At 39.9% G+C, this 23,173-nt stretch overlaps 1 protein-coding gene across 4 annotated transcripts in view; it reads left to right on the forward strand.

The window, feature by feature from the left end:
* The window catches only part of ATP9B (ATPase phospholipid transporting 9B), a 200,942-nt gene that overhangs the window by 168,376 nt on the left and 9,393 nt on the right, over positions 1 to 23,173 (forward strand). For all 4 annotated transcript variants that reach the window (XM_084850042.1, XM_084850044.1, XM_084850040.1 and 1 more), the window contains 8 exons: positions 8,944 to 9,105; positions 9,479 to 9,571; positions 12,607 to 12,690; positions 14,367 to 14,537; positions 16,110 to 16,208; positions 19,600 to 19,689; positions 21,505 to 21,649; positions 22,865 to 22,929. In XM_084850042.1, the coding sequence (XP_084706168.1) occupies positions 8,944 to 9,105; positions 9,479 to 9,571; positions 12,607 to 12,690; positions 14,367 to 14,537; positions 16,110 to 16,208; positions 19,600 to 19,689; positions 21,505 to 21,649; positions 22,865 to 22,929 (909 nt within the window). The remainder of the gene's footprint in view (positions 1 to 8,943; positions 9,106 to 9,478; positions 9,572 to 12,606; positions 12,691 to 14,366; positions 14,538 to 16,109; positions 16,209 to 19,599; positions 19,690 to 21,504; positions 21,650 to 22,864; positions 22,930 to 23,173) is intronic.

The raw sequence follows: 23,173 nt of genomic DNA on the forward strand, positions 1-23,173 counted from the left end.
ACAGCTAGACTGGTGGGGACGAGGGAGAGGGCCTTCTCTGTGGTGGCCCCCACTCTGTAGAACTCCCTCCCTAGGGAACTCCGTCATGCCCCCTCTTTAATGAGCTTCCGTCGTGCATTAAAAACGTGGTTGTTCAGGCAGGCATTTGGGGTGGGTTAGGGTATTTAAAAAAAAAAAATTATGGTAAAATTTTATTGTTTTAAATTGTTTTATGGTGGGTTGTACATCGCCCAGAGTGGCTGGGTGACCAGTCAGATGGGCGATTAATAAATTTAATAAATAAATAAATAAATAAATTATCTCTGGTATCAGAGGGACTATGCCTCTCGATACCAGTTGCTGGGTAACATGAGTGGGTGGGTACAATTCCACTCATGTCCTACTTATGAGCTTCCCATATGCATCTGGTTGGCCTCTGGGAGAACAGAATGCAGGACTACAGGCCTTTGGTCTGGTTCAGCATGGCTGCTCTTACATTCTTAAGAGGCAGAAACGTTTAAAGCAATTCTGCATCCATCTCAGAATCATAACAGAAGTCTTGGGAAACGTCTACATCCAGGGAGTTTGAACTGCCTGATCTATGAGAAGCAGAGTTATCAGTGTTGTAATCTGATTGAAAATGACCAGGGTTTTTTTTACAGGTTAAGGGAGGCCAGAGGAGAATCTGAGCCCAGTAGCTAAGGAGTGTGTAATGGTGCAGGACAAACATAAGAAGGACAATGCTGGATCAGACCAAGGGCCCATCTAGTCCAGCATTCTGTTCACACAATGGCCAACCAGTTATTGACTGGGAACCCACAATTAGGACACAAGTGCATCAGTCCATCCTGCCCATGTTCCCCAGCAACTGGTGCACATAGGCTCACTGCCTCTGGTACTGGAGGCAGCACATAGCCATCAGGACTAGTAGCCATTGATAGCCTTCTCCTCCATGAATTTGTCTAGTTCTTAACTTGTGCAGAGTATCTAATAAGAGGTTCCTGACCATATCATCAGTGTGCGGTAATGGTAGTGGCTTTTACCATGCATAGTTGACATGCATATATGCATTCACACATTCAGCCTGAATGCATATATATCAGGAGTAGGCAGCCCATGGGCCACATATACCCCCCACCTATTTTGTGGCCCTTGCTGACACCCAAAGTGCTGCTGTCACACCACTGAACTGCAGCAGCAAAAAGTCATATTTGCTGTTTAAAACACGGTGTGCGGTAAACATGGGCCTTGTTTTAATGGGGAACTGGAGTGTTCCAGGAGCACATTTTAAAGGGTGCTTCCAGAGGGTGCTAACAATCAGAAGGCATTGTGTAGCTATTCCATCTTTTCTTCATTAACATATTTTTTGCAATAAGGAAAAAGAACTTTGAAGAAGTGGTGGGAAAGCACAAGAGGCTTATCAGTGAAAGATGGTGATGCCTGGACCCTTGTTAAATTCCATGAATGAGGCAGGGTGATTACATGATAAAAGTCTTATCTAGAAGCACCCAACATTTAATAGTTTCTTTAAAGTTTTTAATGAAAACCAGCATTTACAGAGTCAGAAATACCATAAACAGCACAGAGTCTTGTAGCACCTTAAAGACTAACAAATTTATACTAGAATAAGCTTTTGTGACACTGTCCACGTCATCAGATGCATGAAGTGCTAACAGACGTAGATACACATGCTGGGTGGGGGCTGGGGTGAGATGTAAACTGTACTGTCAGAGGGAATTGTACTTTCACTGTCTGTAGTTTTTTGCATTTCAGTTCCCTTTGACAACACAGTTTACATCCCCCCCCCCCGCCTCCCCAGCATGTATATATAGGTCTGTCAATTTGAGGTCAACACTTCATGCATCTGATGAAGTGGACGATTTCCATGAAAGCTCACACCAGAATAAATTTGTTAGTCTTTAAGGTGCCACAAGACTCTTTTGTGTTTTTGCTGCAGTGGACTAACATGGGTACCCCTCTGGGGAAAAATGCCATAAACTAACAAGTATATGTAAAAGAGAAGCAAATATGTGCTATGCAGTTGCTCTGGCAACTGGGTATGAAACTGAATATGGAAGAGAGGAAAGCAGAGAAGAGACAGACATAAGTCAAATCCAATTAGAGGTTTTCAGGGTGGTGATTTTGTAAATGAGTGGGTTTCTGAGGCAATATGGGTATGGAGGTTTTAGATCAAAGGTAAGTGTGGAAAAGGAAAGTCTCACAAAGAGTTCAGTAAGTGGTTCAGAGTTTAAGAGCTCTTACCTTGTGGTTCCGGCTTTGGTGAAGGCCTTTATTTTCAAATATCAAGAAGAAGGTTGCTCAGCCACGCCATTCATTCACAAATAGCCACAAGATGGGATGGTAAAAGTCACTTTCTATCTTGGTGTTAAAGAATGTAGGTGCTCTCAAAGGTGATGGGGGACAGGGCTCCAATGGAGCCATTATCTCCCCAGAGCCAACACAACTCAGTTAAAAGGCAGACAAATGTAACAAATCTTAGGAAGAGAAAGAGTTTCAGCTGGCTAATGGACTAGCTGGGGAAAACATAGGAGTCGTTAGTAAAAGAAATATACCTGTCCTTAAATCTGCTTGAGATTGAAACATTGTAAGCAAGTAAGTCTAGTAACAACAAAGGAAGGAGGCTTGAAAAGGCAGAGACTCACAAGGTTTCTCTTGTAATGTCTCAGTGAGGACTTCTTGGAGAAAAGATTCCTAAAATTCAGTAGCTTCTAGCCCTCTTTTTATCCCTGTTTCTGGGTTTAATTATTACAATATAAACAATAGTTATGTCTCCACTTCTGGATGTCTCATTGGATCTTTTACTAGAATGTTAAAAGGATTAAGAGGTGCCATCTGGATAGAAGACTTTTTCCATCTGGGTATCACTAGTGGGGGGTGAGGATGGGGGAGGTATATTAAATGCAAGCAGAATCTATTCCCAGCCAGACAATTTCTCCTTGGAGGGGCCATGCCCGGGGCATGTTTACCTTTTAGCAAGTAACATGGGGCATGGCAGGATGAAGAAGACTAAGCATTATTTACTTTATTTAAAATATTTCTTGGCTGCCTTTTGGTGTAGGAGCCCTCTCAAGGTGGCATACAACAATAAAACACATAATGAAAACTGATGCAGTATTAAAAATAATGAAAACATTTACACAATAAAAATAGCATCAACAGCAAACATATCAGGGGAAGTCCAGAGTATAATAGTATGTCTTCAGGGCCTTCATAAAAGTCTGCAGTGATGGGGCCTGGTGGACCCCTGATGGCAACTTATTCCAGAGGTTGGGGCCACTGTGGAAAAGGCCCTCTCTTGTGTGGACATTCACCTAACTGCCCTCACAGGTGGGCAAATGAGAAGAGCCTCTTTTGCTGATCTTAAACTGTGGACAGGCTGATAGAGGTGAAGGCAGCCCTTCAAGTAATTTGGTCCCAAACAGTTTAAGGCTTTAAAGGTCAAAACCAGCACTTTAAATTGGGTCCAGATGCACACCGGTAACCAGTGCAGGTGGTGCAGTATAGGTATATGATCGAATTGCCTTGCCCCCACCAAAACTTGGGCTGATACGTTCTGCACCAGCTGAAGTTTCTGAACCATCTTCAAAGGTATTCCCACGTGTAGCACAATACAGTAGTCCAGCCTGGACATCACTAGTACATGAATAACTGAGGCAAATCCATCCTCTCCAGATAGGGCTTCAGCTGGCACAACAGCCTAAACTGGTAAAATGCACTCCTGAACACTGCAGCCACCTGGGCTTCCCCAGTCAGCTCAGAGTCCAGGAGGACCCACAGACTATGCACTTGGTCTTTTAGAGGGAGTGCAACCTCATCTTAGACCAATTGTGAACCTCCATCCAAAGTAGTTGGTTTTCCAGCCCAGCTCCATCTTGTCTGGATTAAGTTTCAGCTTGTTTACCCGCATCCACCTCAAAACAGCCTCCAGACACTGTTTCACGTGTTCAACAAACTCCCTGAGATGTGTAGATGGAAACAAGAGGTAGAGCTGAGTTATCATCTGCATACTGATGAAACTTCAGCCCAAACCTCCTGATGACTTCCCCCAGTAGTTTCATGTAGGTGTTAAAAACCATGGGGGACAGGATGGAACCTTACAGCACCACAAGGCTTAGCCAGAAATTGATGTATACATACAAAGACTGATGTACAGTTTCTGAACACTTGTAATGGAAGGCTTTGCCTATCCCTTGCCACAGTCCGGGCTCTTTCCAAATCAAAATGTGGTGATTTTTTGGGCTCCAGCAGAGCATAAAAGGAGGACAGACAGGCTGACTTATGGCTACACAAAAACACTGTGCTTCTGAGATCCCAAATGACAGCAATGGGGGGGGGGACTGCATGGCTCTAGTCTCTGTAGCTCAAAATCGAGATAGATTCTGGGGCCCTTCAGTCTGCCTACTGGTGCTAGAACTAGGAACCTGCAGTAACAAGGCTCAGGCCTGGCTTACGTGTGCAGCAAATGAGATAGGATAATCCTGAGCTGGCAGAATGAAATAGCCCATTTCATGCAGCTAACAGGAATCATATTTTTGAATGCTCCCCTACATTAGAAGATACTCTTTGTAAAATAGAAAAATGGCACAACAGGCAAAAGAGTGTGCTAGAACCTTTCCCCCTGATGTAATAGTTCTCCATTTGGTAGGTTCCCTTCTGTGAGCACAATGCTCCTGTGAACAGAGAGAAAAGTTACGATCCAAACCTGTGTATTTATATAGTATCTTCTCAGTTTTCCCTGAGTGCTGTTGTTAACACATTTGGTGGAACTGTTCGATGCTGAAGTATGGAATTATCTAATAAATGCAAGAGCCTGATGATTTTTGTCTATTGACTCCTTGAACTTATCTGTGAGCACAGGTATAACTATCTAAAATGTGCGATAAACTGCCAACTCAACTCGCATGTGAAGCCAAGCATAAACTAAATAATAAACAGATGTGAGTCACCAAATATAGAACACTCAAGCCCTTGTTGCAAAGGGACACAAATGTGATGATAGGGTATTAACGGAAAGATGCAATTTACAGGTCAGAATGTAATAGTAACCTTTCACTGTGAAAATTGAAAATTAACCTTTGGAGTATTGGATCATTTGCAGCTAATATAGTTGGCTTGTTAGAAAAACTTTAAAAAGCTTTTCTGGTTGTGGATCTAAAAATGACATTTTAAAATGTATTTATTTTGCTCTGTCTCTCCTATAGCATTCTTTTCACCATGTTGTAATTAACTGATGCTTATACTAATACCTGAAGCCATGACATATCCTGCAACATATTTTTTTTCATATCAGAATGGCTTTTCTTTCTAGCGTGCCCAGATAAACCTTGTTCATGAATGAAGTGGGTTCTTTCTTAATTTCTTACTAATATCTTCCATATCCTGATACATACTTTATTATTATTACTGTTGTTGTTGTTAATAACAACAACAACAACAACATTTCTATACTGCCCCATAGCCAAAGCTTTCTGGATGGTTTACAAAGAATGATGACCATCATTGTAGGCAGTTCAGTTTAGATAGTTCTTCTCTTTATCCTTTATAGCAGGAGTGGACAAATTCCAGAAGATATTAGTAAAAAATAGACACACACACACCCCCGAATCAGGTGGAAAACTGCTCTGGAGCACTACAGTGGTTAATTTAGCTTGTTTCCAATCTAAATTTAACCCTTTGGGGTTACCAAGTGCCTAAAGGGCCAACTTTATCTTGCAAACAAGCTAAATTTAGCAATTTGGGCGCTCAACAGAGGTGGACTACTGAAATTTGGGCCAGCTTCCTTGTGAACAGTAACCACGCTGACTTAATTGTATGCATTTGTTTAAGTAATTTCATTACAAATCTGAAACACTTTGAGCAGTTAAATGTGTTATGTAAGTGCTAGTTAATGTGATATTGAAACATTGTTATTTGTGGCTGAGGGTTATTTTAATGACAGACTTTTAAAAAATGATTTTTTATTATTTTGTTTTACCTCTCCCGAACCTTTTGGGAAGGGCAAATTAAGGTTACATTTACAGAAAGTTAAATCAAGTGAAATGATCAACAATGAAACAAAATAAGCAGCAGATAACACTGCAATTATTAGTCAGAATGTTAAAAATACTTAAGATATTAAGGGTGCAATCCTATCAAGATAGGCGGCCGCCTCCGAACTCGGAGGCGACCGCCTATGCTAAGCAAGGCAGGAGAGTCACGGCGGGGATCTTTCTCTCCACACCTCTCCTGCCCTGCTATTTTCTGCTAGACAGCCGTTTTCGGCTTTCTAGCCGCAGAGGGCCTACTGGAAGAGGAGGCTGCGTATACGACACATAGGATGTGTCGTACACACAGCTCCGCTCTCCCCGCCCCAGAATGCCCCCAGCCCCACCCCTTTTCAGTCGCTTTGCACTCCTCTTCCAAGTGCGGAGGATGGGGCTTCTCCGTGCTACCTCGAAGGCAGCATGGACATGGGGGGAGGTCGGTTCCCAGAAAAGAGTATATCCTGTGGCCCTCCAGACAGTGTCTAGTGGCCATAGGATTGCTTCCTAAAATGTTTTTAAATGGCTGAGTGAATAAACGTATTTGCCTTGCACCTAGAAGACAGCAAAATGCCAGGTATACCTCCCTGCCATTTCCCCTTGTAGATGTCAGCCTTACCTTTAGTGGAAGTGGTATTTGGAGAAGGACATCATCCAATTATCTTAGTGTGCAGGCAGGTTTATATGCAAATATGAAGTCTCAGCTTTGATCCCATGGGCAGCTGCTATGAAAAAGACAAATTCCATGTTGGGGATGATTAGGAAAGGAATCAAAAATAAAACTGTCAATATAATAATGCCTTTAAACAAATCTATGGCGCAACCACATTTAGAATACTATGTATCTGGTCACCATAATTCACAGAAGGATATTGTATTGCTGGAGAAGGTGCAGAAAAAGCTGTGAATCATGATGGCTATTTATTTCTTCCAGTATCAGAGATAGTATGCCTCTGAACATCAGTTTCTAGGGAACACAGCTGGAAGAGTGCTACTTGCACTCATGTTCAGCTTGTGGGTTTTGCATGGGCATCTGCTTGACCACTGTTGGAACAGAATGCTAGACCAGATAGGCTTTTGGTCTGATCCAGCAGGGCTCATCTTATGTTCTTACATCCAATATGTGAATGGCAGGTGGGGAATGGAGCAAAAAGGGCCAGCATGATCTCTCAGTGTGCATAAGGTTTGAATTTCTGTATAGGCTAACTTATCTTACTTCCTCAGCCTCAGAATGAAGGAGTTGGTCATACATTCTCAAGATGCAAAGCCATCATAGCATTAAAAAACAAAAACAAATGCTGCATAATGAGTCCATGGCTTCCAATGAATGCAAAGCAGCCATCTGGTCCATCTGCTCATCCATTCATCAAATATATATTAAGGCTAGTTCACAAATGCAAGCCCCACTTATATTCTGCTGCAGTTGCTTACACGAATGAATGATCACCTGAAGAAATATGATACTATGAACCAGGCAGTACACAGAGATGGTTGGTAGCTATTTCTGTGGTTCTGTCTCAGTGTACTGCCTAGGATTTCAAAGTAACATTTTCTTACATGGTTGTGTACTTCTGTACATGACTGCATGGAGATAATAAGCATGGCTTGCATGTGTGATCCATAACACTAGCTTGGAAGCAGCGGTTGAAGGGATAGTATTGCCCAGTCTGTTTGCTTAGACTTATTATCCCTATTGCCATTGTTTTGGATACTGCCTACTAATTTGTTTTTTTAATCAGAATATGCAGATGGTGTGAAGAGGACAAGAAGATTTACTTTCTCTAATTCCTTATGTGTTTTTTGTGTAGTCATAATAACCCATCTTCCCCATCTGTAGTAATTTTAAAAGCAGAGGATCTTTGATTTCACCAGAACATAGGAGGGATTGAGGAGGAAATGTGAACCATATTCACTTTCACTCACTCAGGATCCTGCTGCTTTCTAATGTGTATGTTGTATATAAATATTTCATTTCCTCTTTATTACTTCTTGAATGAAGGCTGTTTGCTCAAACATCCATTTTGGGGGAGGGGTCCCCCAGAACAGTTACTTATGTTTGATAGCACACATGCAACATACAAAATTAAGCAAAGTATCCAGGATACTGATAAACAGAACATGTTGTATCTGCTTTCCTTTTGCTATCCTGTTTTCCAAGCTCATGGCATGTGCATTCTGATCCTGAATTACTGTGCTCCCTATTTGAGATTATTATCTGTGGCCAAATATAGAAAAATGTCCTTTTTTGGCTGCATGTAATGCTAAGCCATCTATAGTTAGTTTCTTTCATAAAATTCCACACATGCAAAGACTTTGTCCTTGTAATTGGAATGAAATTGAATCTCTTGCATATATGCTTCTTTATTGCAGTTTTTGTAAGGGCACAAGGGTTTCCTTCATAAGGCCACTTCCTGATAGATCAAATGAATTGCTGCTTGCTGCTTGCCTTGATAGAGTCAGCATTAATGTTCTTTTGTTAGTAGCCAAATTCGTAAACATTGGTATTAATATTTTTAATATTAGACTTTTAATGCTTGACAATTAGAATTTTTCTGGTATTGTACACTATATATTTTCCTTTGACATATCCCCTATTTGTATGTATTATTGTTGAATAATACACTTTGAGTTATTATTTCTTCCATGCATTCGAAACTATGGACAGCAGTAGCACAACATAGTTCTCTTACTAGAATAGCTAGATGAAAAGTGATAGAAAATGGGATTTTTATTGTTTATTCTGCATTTATAAACATCTGCATATTGTCATCCTTAAGGGATTTTGTTAGCTCAGCTTGGCATGGTACATAAACTATTCTGGTTTTTATTTTTTCAAATGCTCTATAGTGAATCTAAGTGTTTGTGTTCAGTTTGATTTGCACTGGGTATAATTAACAATCAAAACTGCTATGTCTCTGTCTAGGTAGCTCTGGTGCAATGGACCGAAAGTGTTGGCCTTACTTTGGTGAACAGGGATTTGACTTCAATGCAGCTGAAAACCCCCAGTGGACAGATTCTGACATACTACATTCTGCAAATTTTCCCTTTCACATCTGAGAGCAAACGAATGGGAACCATAGTGAGGGTATGCTTTTTCACTATTTTTCCTTGGTCTCGCTTGCAGGTTGTATCTTTATGAAAGTGTGTGATTTTTAAAATGTGCATAACTTTTCAAATATAAAAGTTGGCAAACAATAATAATACACACACATCTTCCCCGATAGCATGTCTCCTTAGTAATAATTTACTGAAGTAAATATTTAGTGCTAAGATGATAACTCTGCAAGCTCCTTCTCTAGTAGATTTTTCATATTATGTATGGAATACCATCATTTCCTGACTTTTAGGAATTCCACTGTCAGGAGTTGAAATTTATGTCTAAGAAAGATTCTGCACCTTGGTCTGTGCCTGCGGTATCTATGGATTGTTTCCATGTTTGTTTTTGTTCATTCTTTCAGGATGAATCTACAGGTGAAATCACGTTTTATATGAAAGGTGCAGATGTTGCGATGTCCTCCATCGTTCAGTATAATGACTGGCTAGAAGAAGAGGTAAGAAATCTTACTAACAGTTCTTTCAACTTGAGCAAAAAAGTAAATGCTTTACTCTTCCATAAAGAAATGAAGAACTATGGAATCTAAGTACAGAAGGCAAAATAGTAATCTCTAACAGTCCAATAGCCTCTATCTATTTCAGACATAGAAATAATGAACCAAAAGAACAATGGATTAGAAAATGCAATTAAGTGTAGCATTAATAGGTTTTTAAGAGTTGCAATGGTCTCCAAATTTTGTATAATATTGAAAGAAAATGAAAGCTAGCTGTCAAACTGAGCAATAGAGTAACAAATATTTTAAAAGGTCTTAATCTTTTCAGTATCTGTTCCAAAACAAACATATAGGCTGGGATCCAAAAAGCTACCTTAGGGGCAACCAAATTCCTGAGCATGATAATTTTTTACTCTGGACAATGCAAACATAACTGAAAATGGTATTTAAACTACTTTCGTTTTTTACTGTAAGATATGCTATAATGTGTTTTCACAAACTAAATACAATACACTGTATTGCTGTACTAGACACAAGCAGTTGTCTTAATTTGACCTTACATATAGACAATACGGTAATGTGATGATCACACAATGCATGTTCATAATGGTATTGGCAATATAAATCAATACCTGCTTCAGGCAGTTTGATTTAATCAGGGGCATGAATAAATTAAACTCCCTGAAGACATAATAAAGTGTCATAAAAATTACTTTTGGCGATAACGATGCACAATTAATTGTAAAATACTTGCTTAATTTGTTTAGCATTATGAGGTCAAATCAATAATCATTTTGCACTAGACAGACAGCATCAAGCTTTTTAAAGAATAATTAACATTCCTGTTTTATATTATTTTTTAATTCTGGTGTTTTGAGTTAACAAAATAAGGTTAATACCAGTTTATAATTGTATTATGATAGTAGTAGTTTGTAGATAGTAGTAGAAATGCTTTAGTCCCTTCATTATAGTATATTAATTTCCATTAGGCTTACTTGTGTAGGAAATAATTTTATGGGAAAAACATTTCCTTAATATATTTCTACCCCCCGTTTTAGACAGCATAAAATAAAAATGTTAAAAAGAAAACAATGGAGAGAACGCTCCTATGGTCCTGGGAGAGCATCCCATTGTGTAGGAAATAATTTTATGGGAAAAACATTTCCTTAATATATTTATACCCCACATTTTAGATGACATAAAATAAAAATATTAAAAAGAAAACAATGGAGAGAACGCTCCTATGGTCCCGGGACAGCATCCCAGGGACCATAGGATTCTTCAGAGTCCCCACCCCTGAAGCCATAGACATTGCTACAACCTTGGAAGGGGGACTCTGAAATCCAATATCACTCCCATCTCCCCACAGCTGCCACACAAAGGTCTGTGCCAGCTGCAAAAGCAGCCTTGGAGGACCTCAGAGGGTCTGAAAGGGGACATTACAGTTTGAGAGGAGCGGAGAGGCCAGGATATGTTGTTTCCTATGGCCTCTCCAGCTCTACCCCCAGCAATGTGCGTACTTCAGACAGGCTCAAAGGCCTGTCTAGAGGAAAATGTACAAATGGGAATGGAGAGATGAAGTCACTTCTGTTGCTTCACCTGTCCTGTCAGCAGTAGCCTGGTAGGGCACTGGATACTCAGAAGTCTCCAAGATCAGACGTGTCCCTCTAATGAGGGCTCAGCCCATACAACTGCACCCTAAACATAATAAAAGTAATAAGGGGACAGCAATAAGACCAAGAGCTGCTTGGTAGAATAAAAGTAGAATTAAGGTCACAAGAGAAGGGATCAAACACAGTTTTTTGAGGGGGAGGGGGTAGAGAATTCTAAAGTCTGGGGCCACCACTGAAAAGGTTTTGTCCCTTATACCCACCAACCTGATTGCCATTAGGGCCAGGTCCAAGAGCAGGACCCTTGAGGCTATTCTTAGAGCTTGGGGAGAGTCATGTCAGTGTTGGCAGTCATCCAAATAACCTGGTCTCAAACTGTTCAGGGCTTTAAACTAAGTGCTAGTGCTAGTACTTTAAAGAGCTTGGAAACTAATGGTAATCAATGCAGTGATGCACACTCGGTGTATATATGATCAAACTGCCTAGGTCTCACATCTAGCTGCATTTTGCACCATTTTAAGTTTCTGTACTGTTTTTTAAAAGCACATTTTATAGGGAACATTACTTTAGTCCTAGCCTGGATGTGACCAGTGCATGTGTAACTGAGGCCTGGTCTGCTTTCTCTAGATAGTTCGCAGTTGGAAAACCAGCCTAAGCTGGTAAAAGGCACTACTAGCCACCAAGGTCAACCAGCAGCTCCATAGATCACACTGGCTCTAGATATACCTCCAAACTGCATACCTGATCCTTCAGAGGGAGTATAACCCTGTCCAAAATTCATTGTAAACCTCCACATCAGCTGTCTTCCCAACCAATAGTACTTCCATCTTCTCTTGATTAAGTTTCAGTTTGTTGGCCCTCATCCAACCAAAACCACCTCCAGACACCTTTTTAAGGTTTCTACTGTCTACCCAGATTAATAGATGGAAACAAGAGGTAGGACGGTGTGCCATCTGCATACTGGTGACATCTCAGCCCAAACCTCTGGATAGCTTCTCCCAGCCATTTCATGTAATTGTTAAAATCATGGAAGGCAAGCAGGAACCCTAAGGCACCCCAAAGGCAAAATATCATGGGGTGGAACAGTAGTCTCTCAATACGAATTTGTGGACCCACCCCTCCTGAAAGGACCACATCTACTGGAACACCTGCTTGAAGGGGCAGAAAAACTTGTAAAATGAGGACGTTGCATCAGACATTAGTAGATATTACCAGGGCAGGTGCAGGAATGCTGATTTTTGCAGCAGCCATGCAACTCCCCTAACATCTATTTCCAGGCTGTGAAGAGAGCGCTTGTACACTGATGTTTTGTTTGTGACATCAAAGCCAACTAAATCTGAAGGGGAATGAGCCTCTTATACCTGTCAAGACATTTCAGCATGATTTATAGCTATTTTATATATTTTTAATTATATTTGCAATTTTTAGTGTGGTAACATGGCAAGAGAAGGACTACGCACTCTGGTCGTTGCCAAAAAATCATTAACCGAAGAACAGTATCAGGATTTTGAGGTAAAAAAAAAACACCCTGAAACACACACATGCACACACACACACACACACACACACACTTTGATTCTGTGTGCTTCTCTGGATTTAACACAAAAAAAACCCACCTTGAATCCAAGTAATACAAACATTTCAGAAGAAAATTCCTATTTAAAAAGCTGACTATGTGAATCTCACATACAACCTCTCTTTAACGTAGTCTAGTGATGGATGAGCTCCACCCTAGCTGGCTTTATTTGGTCTTTGCAAGTTTTCGTGAAGAATGGTCTTGGGAAAGCTTGGAAACTTTCCAAGAAAGCTTGGAAAGTCCCCAAGCCAAGGGGAGCCCCTTGTCAGCTTTCCAGTTTCCCTTATATTACCACTCCTTGCCTTCCCAAACCTACTTTGTAAATTGGGGAGATAAACTGGCAGCAAGGAAGACTGGGGACAGCAGAGGCCGCCTTCTTAAGTTACCAGGCTTTCCAGCAGCAATGGAAGCACTTCCTGAGCACACTTGGAAGTGTTCACTGCTGCTGGGAATCCTGGGAACTATAGAACAAAAGGAAATAAAATCTCTTCTGGATCAGACCAAAGGCCTGCCTAGTCCTTCATTCTGTTCCCACAGCCAACCAGATGCCTAGCCATTTGAACCAGGAAGAACTGAAAATTACACTTTCCACTGTTACACTTACCTGACATAATGATCATATTGTAGTCTACCTTTAGAGGTCTTTTTAACTATGGCTGCATTCATAATTGTTTTATGTGCTCTCTTGAGTTGCATCATTATTAACTAATCTGACTGGCAGGGGCTTTCCATAGTCTTATGCAGAGATCTTTCCCAACACCTGGGAGCCGTTAATTGGAGATGCTGGAGATTCAGTCTGGAACATTCATACATGTAAAGCATTTGCTCTATCCCTGAGCTATGGCCCCTTCCTCCCTTGTGTACGGTTTGGTTTACTTGGGTCTACAAGAGTCCAAAGGTATTTCTGGCCAGATAATAACTTGTAAATCAGGTGAAGATTTGGTCCAGGATCTTTCTGTTTATCAGTGACTTTTCACCTTTCTAATCTCAGCAAAGGAACACTATCATCTGTGAATCCCCCTCCTATCATGTTACACCGCTTACAAAAGTGGATTGCTCATGTGAGCCACTGTTTCCCTAGGTTTGTGGACTATGGTGATATACTCAGACTCATTGAGTCTAAGTAATGTATTGTTATCCTATGCCATGGTTTTTGAGAATTTAGTGACAGGTTAGGAAATGTGAGAGAACTTTGTACTACATGAGGTTTCCAGGAACCAGCTGTGGTGACGGAGATCCTTGGTACTACCAATATCAGATACTCAAATCACAAGTCAGGCTGACAAAAATATTAAGTGGGACTTTAAAGCTTGAAACTTACAGGTATAACACATTTTGATGACTTTTATTTTCCTCTGGTTACTGTCTTCACCATTACCATATTTTCTCATTGCCAGCAATTGTCATATATACATATTAGCTGAAGTCTGAATCTCAAGGTTCTAAAGCAAGTTCATGACTACATAGTGCTATAGGTGTGGCAAATTGCACTGTCCTTTTTTAATCAGTTATGACATAACTCATAATTGTGAACAAGTACAGGAACACTAAGCATCTCTCCTATCTACAAGAAGCCACAAAATTAGCTTTTGTTTTGTCTCGTTGCAAATAGAATCGATATAACCAAGCCAAATTAAGTATACATGACAGAACCCTTAAGGTGGCAGCAGTTGTTGAGAGTTTGGAAAGAGAAATGGAATTACTGTGTCTCACTGGAGTTGAAGATCAACTTCAAGCTGATGTTAGGCCAACTCTGGAGATGCTGCGAAATGCTGGTATAAAGGTACTAACCTTTTCTTCTTTCTTTGTCAGAGTGTTAATTTGTTCCTTTACATTTGTTCTCTTTGTACTGTATATTTCCATAGGTAACTAAGGGTACAGTCAATTACCATGTGAGAAGTAAAAGAGCATTTGAATACTGGACACCTTCCTGCAAAATAGGCAGCAGATCTTAAAAAAGAAAAAAAGCAGCAGCTTGGCTCTGCTCTCTCGCAACCATATTGGCACTTTTTGTGCAAAGCTTAATTGAACAGAATTGCAATAGGCAGCTAATTTTCCTTATGTAAATGTATACAAAAATGCACATCAGTGTTGTTTTACCAGCCCCGCATAGATACAGTGGCCACTAAGTGGTTCTGTGTGAAGTAGTCCATGGATGAAAGTAGTCCATGGAAGCCACATACAAGTCTATTTGTGTACTGCAATGGTTACTGCATGAAGAAATACCTAGAGCAGCTTTCCCTGGTGCCCTCCAGATTTTTTAGACTACAACTCCCATCATTCTGACCATTAGCTATGTTGCCTGGGGCTGATGGGAGCTATAATCTAGAGGGCACCAAGCTGGCGAAGGCTGCCCTAGATCTTAGATGGGAGGCACGGAAATTGCTCAAGACAGATGGTAGTGTTCAGATAGGAAACATTTCAGGACTTGCCAGTTCCAGAGCTTTCGATCTCAGTTCAAACTTCACCTTCAGCATGAACTCACTTGCTGTCCTTAGGTTAGCTACTTATTATTTCAGCCTTAGCTCATATCATCAATATTGGGATAACAATGCTGACTTATCTTACATGGCTGTTGCAACCGTTAATGAAATAATATATCTTAAGAAATAATATACCTTGTTTTGCATTCTTAAAATGCACTGTAGCAATTTGAAGTATTGTGATTGCTAATATTAGGATGCAGAGGGTACAACTATGCAACAAAGAAGTATGTGGGGACATAGTACTGTGAGGATGTAGTGGTATGATACTGTACTCTTATCATCATCCTCATATTAATGGATACCCCTAAAAGCATCCATATTTGGATAGATCCTAAAAGTTGCCTGGCTACCCATTCTTAGGAGGCAACTGAGAAAGAAGATTATATTAGAAGAACTCACTTTTTGAACTTGCTAGCCAGAAAGAGAAATCTCTCTCTCAGAGCTTCTTGCAGACAGATGGGGCAGGTGATTCCAGATGAAGCAGAATCAAATCTTTGCCATTTTGCTGCCTCAGGAAACTCTTATAATCTGGGCACACTGTTCCCATCAAGCTAAGGAAATGATTAGCATGGGAGTGATCGAGATATTCTAAACAGAGGGAAAAGTGAAGTGCTGGTCTTCCTCCTATCAAGCTAAGGTATCCCTTTCCGCCTGCATGCAGCCCCAGCAGCTGGACTCTGCACCATCTCACAAGCAGAAGGAGAAACCTGAGCCCATACATTTTTGTTAAAGACGTAAGAACAGTTTACTGTGGTAGTTATTGAACAGGATGCTGAGGACATGGCTTAGAGACTATACATTTCTAGTTTTTGATTAATGCAATAGATAAGCAATTAAACAACTAAACTAACTCTACAATTATTTCATAGATATGGATGCTAACAGGAGATAAATTAGAGACTGCCACTTGTATTGCAAAAAGCTCCCACTTAGTATCCAGAGCACAAGATATTCATATTTTCAGACCTGTGAGTATAGCTAACAGTATTTTATATTTCTCATCACCCTACTATAGTCTCATTTGGTAGTGCTGTAAAATGTGTTCATTAATTTCATGGCCATTCTGAATGAATGAATGAATTAATGAATCCCATTGTACTGATGAAAAAAATTCTGCATGTCTCCCATTTATGTGGCCTGTGGCAGGTGAAATTCTGTGTGTATATGTAGACACACATCAGTGCATGTGCACAAGTTGGCACATGTCATGAAACACAGAAAGGACACTGAGTTTGCATCTGATGAAGTGGATAATGTCCATGAAAGCTTATGCCATAATAAATGTATTTGCCTTTAAGGTGCCACAAGATTCCTTGTTGTTTTTGCTGCAACCGATTAACAAGACTACTCCTATGGAAAACAGGCCACATAAAGAAGTGTACATTGTAAACCCCATCTGTTCCATCTTGACCCCATGTGTGATGATACCTGAAGTGAAATAAAGCCAGCTCAGTGTCTTTCCTGTTACACTGAGAATGCCTTGGAAACTTTTTTCTGATGGGTCATGTAGTGTTCTTTAATTTTGTTTTAACTAAATGAGATGTGGCAGAACTGTTCTTGAGTCTTCCAACATTTCCTTTTTCTCAAGGGAGGGAGTGGCAAATTGGATTTGGGCCATGGAGCTGGGAGAGAGGGGCTTTAACCCTTCTCCAAATGCCATTTTCCTGATCTAAATGCCCTGTCTATACACTTACACACATACCCCCAACTCTTTTCTCCATTGAGGAAAACGTACATACTTGCATATAATTTAGATTGGGAAAATGGCATGGGGGTGTGTGCGCAGTGCTCTCTCCTACCTGAGTTTCAACCCCAATCTATTTTGTAGGTACCCAGAGCCATGTGTGTTTTTAAAGGAAACTTTGGGAAATCCAATGACAAATCTCCTGCATCTCATCTCATTTGACCTTAAGTGTGCTTAGTACTGATAATGGGGTGGAGTGGGGTAGAAGAATTGTGTTAGTAAGTCATTCTAATCTGTTAACATGAAATGATCCTCGGATTCACCTAACTTGTAGCTCATAGCTGTCAATTTTTAATTACCATGGCATGGCAAAAATAATGCAGTCTTGGTCTGTTTCCAAGCTGGTTTTGATCTTTACAGCCGTAAATGGTTTGGGGCTAGGATATTATTCTGATGATCTACACTTTTATGTAGATGTGGCTCCCATTACTTCTATGCCTAATGTGAAGAAACTCTTGAATTACACAAGTGCTAGTAAGAGCACAAATAAATCCAAGTACTTCAAAAGACAAACTTGCAAATGTTAAACCTGCAGCTATGTTTTACAAATAAAATTAGCTTTGATCTCAAGTGTTTTTTTATTTATAAATTTACTACAAGCTGAATAACTTGATATGTATTTGTAATTCGACTATGTTAGCAGTATTGAATTTGAAGAAAAGTTTCCCAGTCTTTGAGTAATCAGACATTAGTATGTCTGCATTCTAAACGAGCCTCTTGCACTTGAAGAAATAGTTATTTGAATATAATTTACATGTAAATGTAATTTGTTGTGAAAAATCAGAATGGCAAATTAGGCCCTGAAGACTCCTATTTGCTGTTAAATTATTAATGGTTCTGATAGAATTTTAAATTAATTATTGTTGACCTTTCCACGATGTATCATCACAAATTATGTTTTCCCAGCAAAATCTATTTTTATTTGACTTAGATTTTGATTTTAATTATGATATTAGTTATAACAGATTAACCCTGGAAGTGTTTCAGCTTGGAACATGTGACTTATTAATGAATCAGACAATAGAATTCTACAAAGCTATTTTGCTGCAGATTATTTTGATTCAAAATAATAAAAGAAATGTTTCCCAATGTTTATAGCATTTTAAATTGCTTAAGAAGACTGTGCAGTTTGTAAACAGTTTCCTATCCATGTTTCATCAGAGCAAGTGCCACTGATTACTCCCAAGTAAATGTACACAGAATTGCAGTCTTAGTTTTTCATTTACCAACACCTGCAATTCCATATAATTCAACCCTCTGATCTAAACCCAGAGGACTCAGTCCAGTGCTCAGTTCACTCATGAAGAATACAAATATCTTCCACAGTGCATGGAGAAAGGGCTTGATGGGCTATGGGAAGCATGCATTCTCTGCAGGGCATTCTGGCACTGTTTGGACATACATTCTTATGCTCATGTTGATTGGGGATGTGGGGGAAACAGGGCTGTATTGAACCCAGTAGTACTGCTTCACATGAAAGAGTTGTATCAGTGCTCATCTGGATCAAGCCATTAAATATTTTTATGTATTTCATGTGTATTTTATTATGTCTACTTTCTTAATTTTAGAAGTGTTTGAAACTGCAAGACTTGGGTCAATAGCATATTTTACATGTTCGATACTTAAAATTATTTTAGCATTAAAATGGCCTGGATCAGACACAACCAGAGAACAAGCTGCAGTGAACCTTGGGCTTACACGCTCCCCCTTCCCCTCTCTTCCTCATTGCATGAGGGCTTCCACTTTGGAATGGTCATTGGGTAAAAGCTTTCACTATATTTGGTCTTTCTTCTGCCCCAAATTCCTTGCATCCCTTCTGCTTGGATGTAGAACACATGATCAAGTTCCAATAATATATTTTAGATCTTCTAGAAAAGCATTGGCCTGTTTCAAGCCATCATTTAGTTTTAGGAGAATGAATCACAGCTTGTGCAATCCCTTCTCCCTACCTCCCTTCCTCCTTTGCATTATGTTAGAATTATGTTAGAATTAGGCAATGTTTTTACAAAAGTTCCAAAATATATTTATATAACCTAGGGAGCAATCCTATGGCTGCTAGACAGCCATAGGATATCTAGACAGCCATAGGATATCTGGTTTTCTGGGAACCGACCTCCTGCCACTTCTGTGCTGCCTCAGAGGCAGCATGGATCAGCCCCATCCTTCGCGCTCGCAAGAGGAGCTCAGAGCGGCCAAAAAGGGGTGCTCCGTGTGGCATTCCAGGGCGGGGAGGGCAGAAATGCCTGTATGACACATCCAGTGTGTCATTCAGTAGCCTCCTCCCCTGCTCAGCTCTCCCACAGCTAGATAGCCACAATCATCTGTCTGGCTGAAAATGCAGGATAGGCGGTCGCCTCTGAGTTTGGAGGCAGATGCCTGAATAGGATTGTGCCCTAAATAATGTGTTATTTTCACATAAATCATGTGTACTTTGCAATGGAAAGCAAAGGTTGTTGCAGGAGCTGAGTTTGTCACTCTTTCTCCCAGCTAACACACTCTGTATAAGAGAACAGAAAAAAATGTTGGAGGAATTCCATTATAGTAAAAAGTAGTTGTGTTAAAAATATATTTAACAGTTCCACCTTGAACTTTTGAATGTTTCATTTGTAATTAAGGTAACAAATCGTGGAGAAGCTCATTTGGAGCTAAATGCATTCAGGAGGAAACATGACTGTGCTTTGGTAATATCTGGAGACTCTCTGGAGGTAAGGCCCTGGCTCTTGTCAACTGACAGCACTGTTAATGTAATTTTAAAAAATGATTAAATATGCTGTGCAGCAGACAATGAAAAGAGGACCCAAGAACACCTTTGGGTGAAATGAGTGTGCAATTTGTTTTACATCATATAACACTTAATACTATAAAGCCCAAATTAAAGAGCAGGTAGTAAGCATTTCTTTTGTCTGGTGCCATATTCTTGTCACCAAAAGTACCTGTTTGCCATTTTTCTCTGTATTGAAGGCAATAAGAAGCTTCTGTGAATAGCGGTAGTATTTTTTGCGATTTCTTGGGCCTGCAAACAAAAAAGGGAGCCCCTCTGAAGACTGCAGTGTCCTTGTTTGGAAGCTGCCAGTTACTGTGTACAAAGGCACTGCAACAGGAATCCTTACAGAGATTTTTACTAGGAAGGCTTAAGAATCTGCATTTTCCATGGAATCTTGTTTCAGAGGGAACAAATTTATCCTGTCCTCAACTGTGCCCAGGCATAGCACATCTAGCTGCTCCTTCATTTGTTGTTCTCTTGTTTTCTGAAAAAGTAGCCAGTGAATGGGTAAGACTATTGTACAAGCAATGTCCTTGCCTGTTGGTGAGGATGACATTCACCCATTTCAAGTTACATGGGGGCCAGATTGAGGATCAGCAGTCAGCCCAGGCCTTCTAGTCAGATTGCAGAGTGCTCTTGAAAGGAAGTGATAAGACTGAGAAGGAGCTGCAAGTCACTATAATATGCTGCCCACAATATTGTTTTGCTCTCCTTTTTGCAAAGGGCTATGGGTGCAATCATATGCAGTAATTTCTATGGCTTTCAATAAAAAGTCTTCATTAACGCTTTCTAGTAGAACCTATTTAATGTTATTAAATTAAAAGAACAACAAGGTAAAAACATATATTCTCGTTCTCACATCCATTTTTGCATAGGCTGCAGAAAACGAAGGGGAAAGTATTTTAAAAAACAGTGTTGCACCCAAGTTGGAGCCGTTGAGGACTGACTAATATATGGCATATATTCATCTGTGACCTGTCAATCCCATTTTTGTAACACTCAATTGATCTGCCAACATTTATTTCAGTGATTAGTTAGTCCAAGGCAATTTTTTATTCAAGCCTTACCCTCATAATTTACCTTAAAGTGATCAGGATTTTATTTTATGGCCAGGATCCAAAGAAGGAATGTGCACATACAGTCACCACAGCAGTTTCCATTCCTGAAGAAACAAGTTGCTTTTTAAACTTCACATTAACTTGTCTCTTCAGCAGTGGGAATCTGTGCTCTTCTACATGCTGTTTCTTTGGATCCTGGTCATAGTCCGTGGTACACATACTAGTAGATTCTCTAAGGCAGAGATGGGCAACTTCAGGAGGTCAGAGAGCCATTTTTGCTTCCTGGACCCTCCTCCCCTGCAAGCTGCAGTCTGCAAGGTAAGCCAGAAAAACTGTATCCATAGCTACTATGGCACACCTAAGGGGACAAATTTAGCTTACTTGCAAACTTAGTCTGATCCTTTTGGTGCTCTGTAGCAGCTATAGACACAATTTTTTTTTTCCCCAGGTTGCCTCAAGTTCAGTAGAGGGGTGGAGGGTGTACCCAGGGTGGCAAGGGCCATATGTGGTTCACAGGCTGCATATAGCCCACAGGCTACATGTTGCCCATCCCTGCTCTAGAGCTTGGGAATAGTATTGAAAAGTGATCCAACTTTCAGCCAGCTGCTTGGCCTTGTGTTATCTAAACTAAAACTATTTCTGGAGTTCTATTGAATGCCAAACCTCCACTTTGAATTTGAATATATTTCTTTTTGTAGGTCTGTTTGAAGTACTATGAGCATGAATTCGTAGAACTAGCATGTCAGTGTCCGGCTGTAGTATGTTGCCGATGTTCTCCCACACAAAAAGCCCACATTGTAAAGTTGTTGCAACAGCACACAGGAAAACGTACATGTGCCATAGGTAAGTATGGACTCTGGTTTCATACCTGTTGGCAAACTAAGGAGATGTTTGAGTTCTCAGTCACAATAATGAAAAATAAATTCAAAATACAATCAAAGGATAGTGTGACAGTCTTTTTTTTTAATAATGTTAATAACTGAAGCAAAACTTTTTAATGGTATTGTTTTTTTCAAGATTTTTACAAAAAACAAATCAATACCAATTACAGCTCAGAGAACAATGGCTAGTCAGCATTTGAAATTATCCAATACAATTCCTTATTCCTTTATAATAAGCATATTCCCTATACCATATGAATAGCCCAAATACAAAAACATATTTTTTCCTTATTTTTTTTTGTGATACATCCCACTTGTTATAACCCCGATTCTAGTAAGATAACATTGTTTCTTACTTCAAAGTCTTGGATCATCCGCCTCCTTGTATACCCAAGCATCCAAGGAAGAGAATCCACACCAAAAATAGTCTGCTGGTTGTGCCTGCTCAGAGAGAGTTCAAGCTGATAAGTGAATTTGTCCGTAATAGCAATATAACAGGCTTTGGCTACAATCCAACAGAGAGTTTGGCATGCTTCAGCATAATTAAATTGATGGACTTCAGTGAGCCTGGATTGTGGCCCTTGAATATACAAAGATATTCAGTGGGGATTCGCTGCTTTTTTCAGAACTTTGGAAGCACTGCTTTTGCAGCTATTAGGGAAAGGATCACCAGTTCTTTGTGTCGACATAGATACTCTGAATTGTCATTTACATGTAGGAAACCAGAAATGGTTGAAGTAAGAGATATACAATGACCTGTAATTTATCTACTTTTTGTTTTGCATTCCCAAAACTGAAACAGCAAAACTGCTTTTAACCTAAACGTTAATTCAAATAACTCATAAACTGATTCAAAGTAAAACTAAATTCAGGCATGCACCAACACTGCATTGTTTCCAGCGCCTCCTGAAAACAGTACTGTTCCAGAAGGCATTCCTTAATTGACCAGTTACGGTTTTTATTGGCATTGTGTTTTTAAACAAGTATAATTTTAATGTGGTGTTTTAATCTTTTTATTCTTTTACTGTTTTATTTTTTGTGGTCACCACTCCGAAATCTGTTCTAGATATGGAGCAGTATATAAATATTGTAAATAAATAAAAATTTAAAAACTAGTAAACGTTAAAAGCTTGCTGAACCCATCTAAATCATGCTTGGATATGTCACATTTTTTCAGGTGATGGAGGAAATGATGTCAGTATGATCCAGGCAGCAGACTGTGGAATTGGAATTGAAGGAAAGGTATAATTTTGCTGATAAGATTAAATGTGAACTTAACTGATGGATTCCAACACATTATTGTTAACCTACTAGACAATGGAAGAGATCCAATGTTGCACAGACTTCCACTCACACACAAAATCTCTACTCTTTCTTCCCCCGTGCCCCCCAAATCTTATATGGACAATTCCCCAACCCTCTGGAACACATTTTTTGGGCGTGACAGGAGCTTCAGGGGGGAATGTCCCCTCATTATGCTGACGAA

This window comes from Heloderma suspectum, chromosome 4 (assembly GCF_057233095.1).
Source record: "Heloderma suspectum isolate Gila_16-S chromosome 4, 16-S_ref, whole genome shotgun sequence".
NCBI lineage: Eukaryota > Metazoa > Chordata > Lepidosauria > Squamata > Helodermatidae > Heloderma > Heloderma suspectum.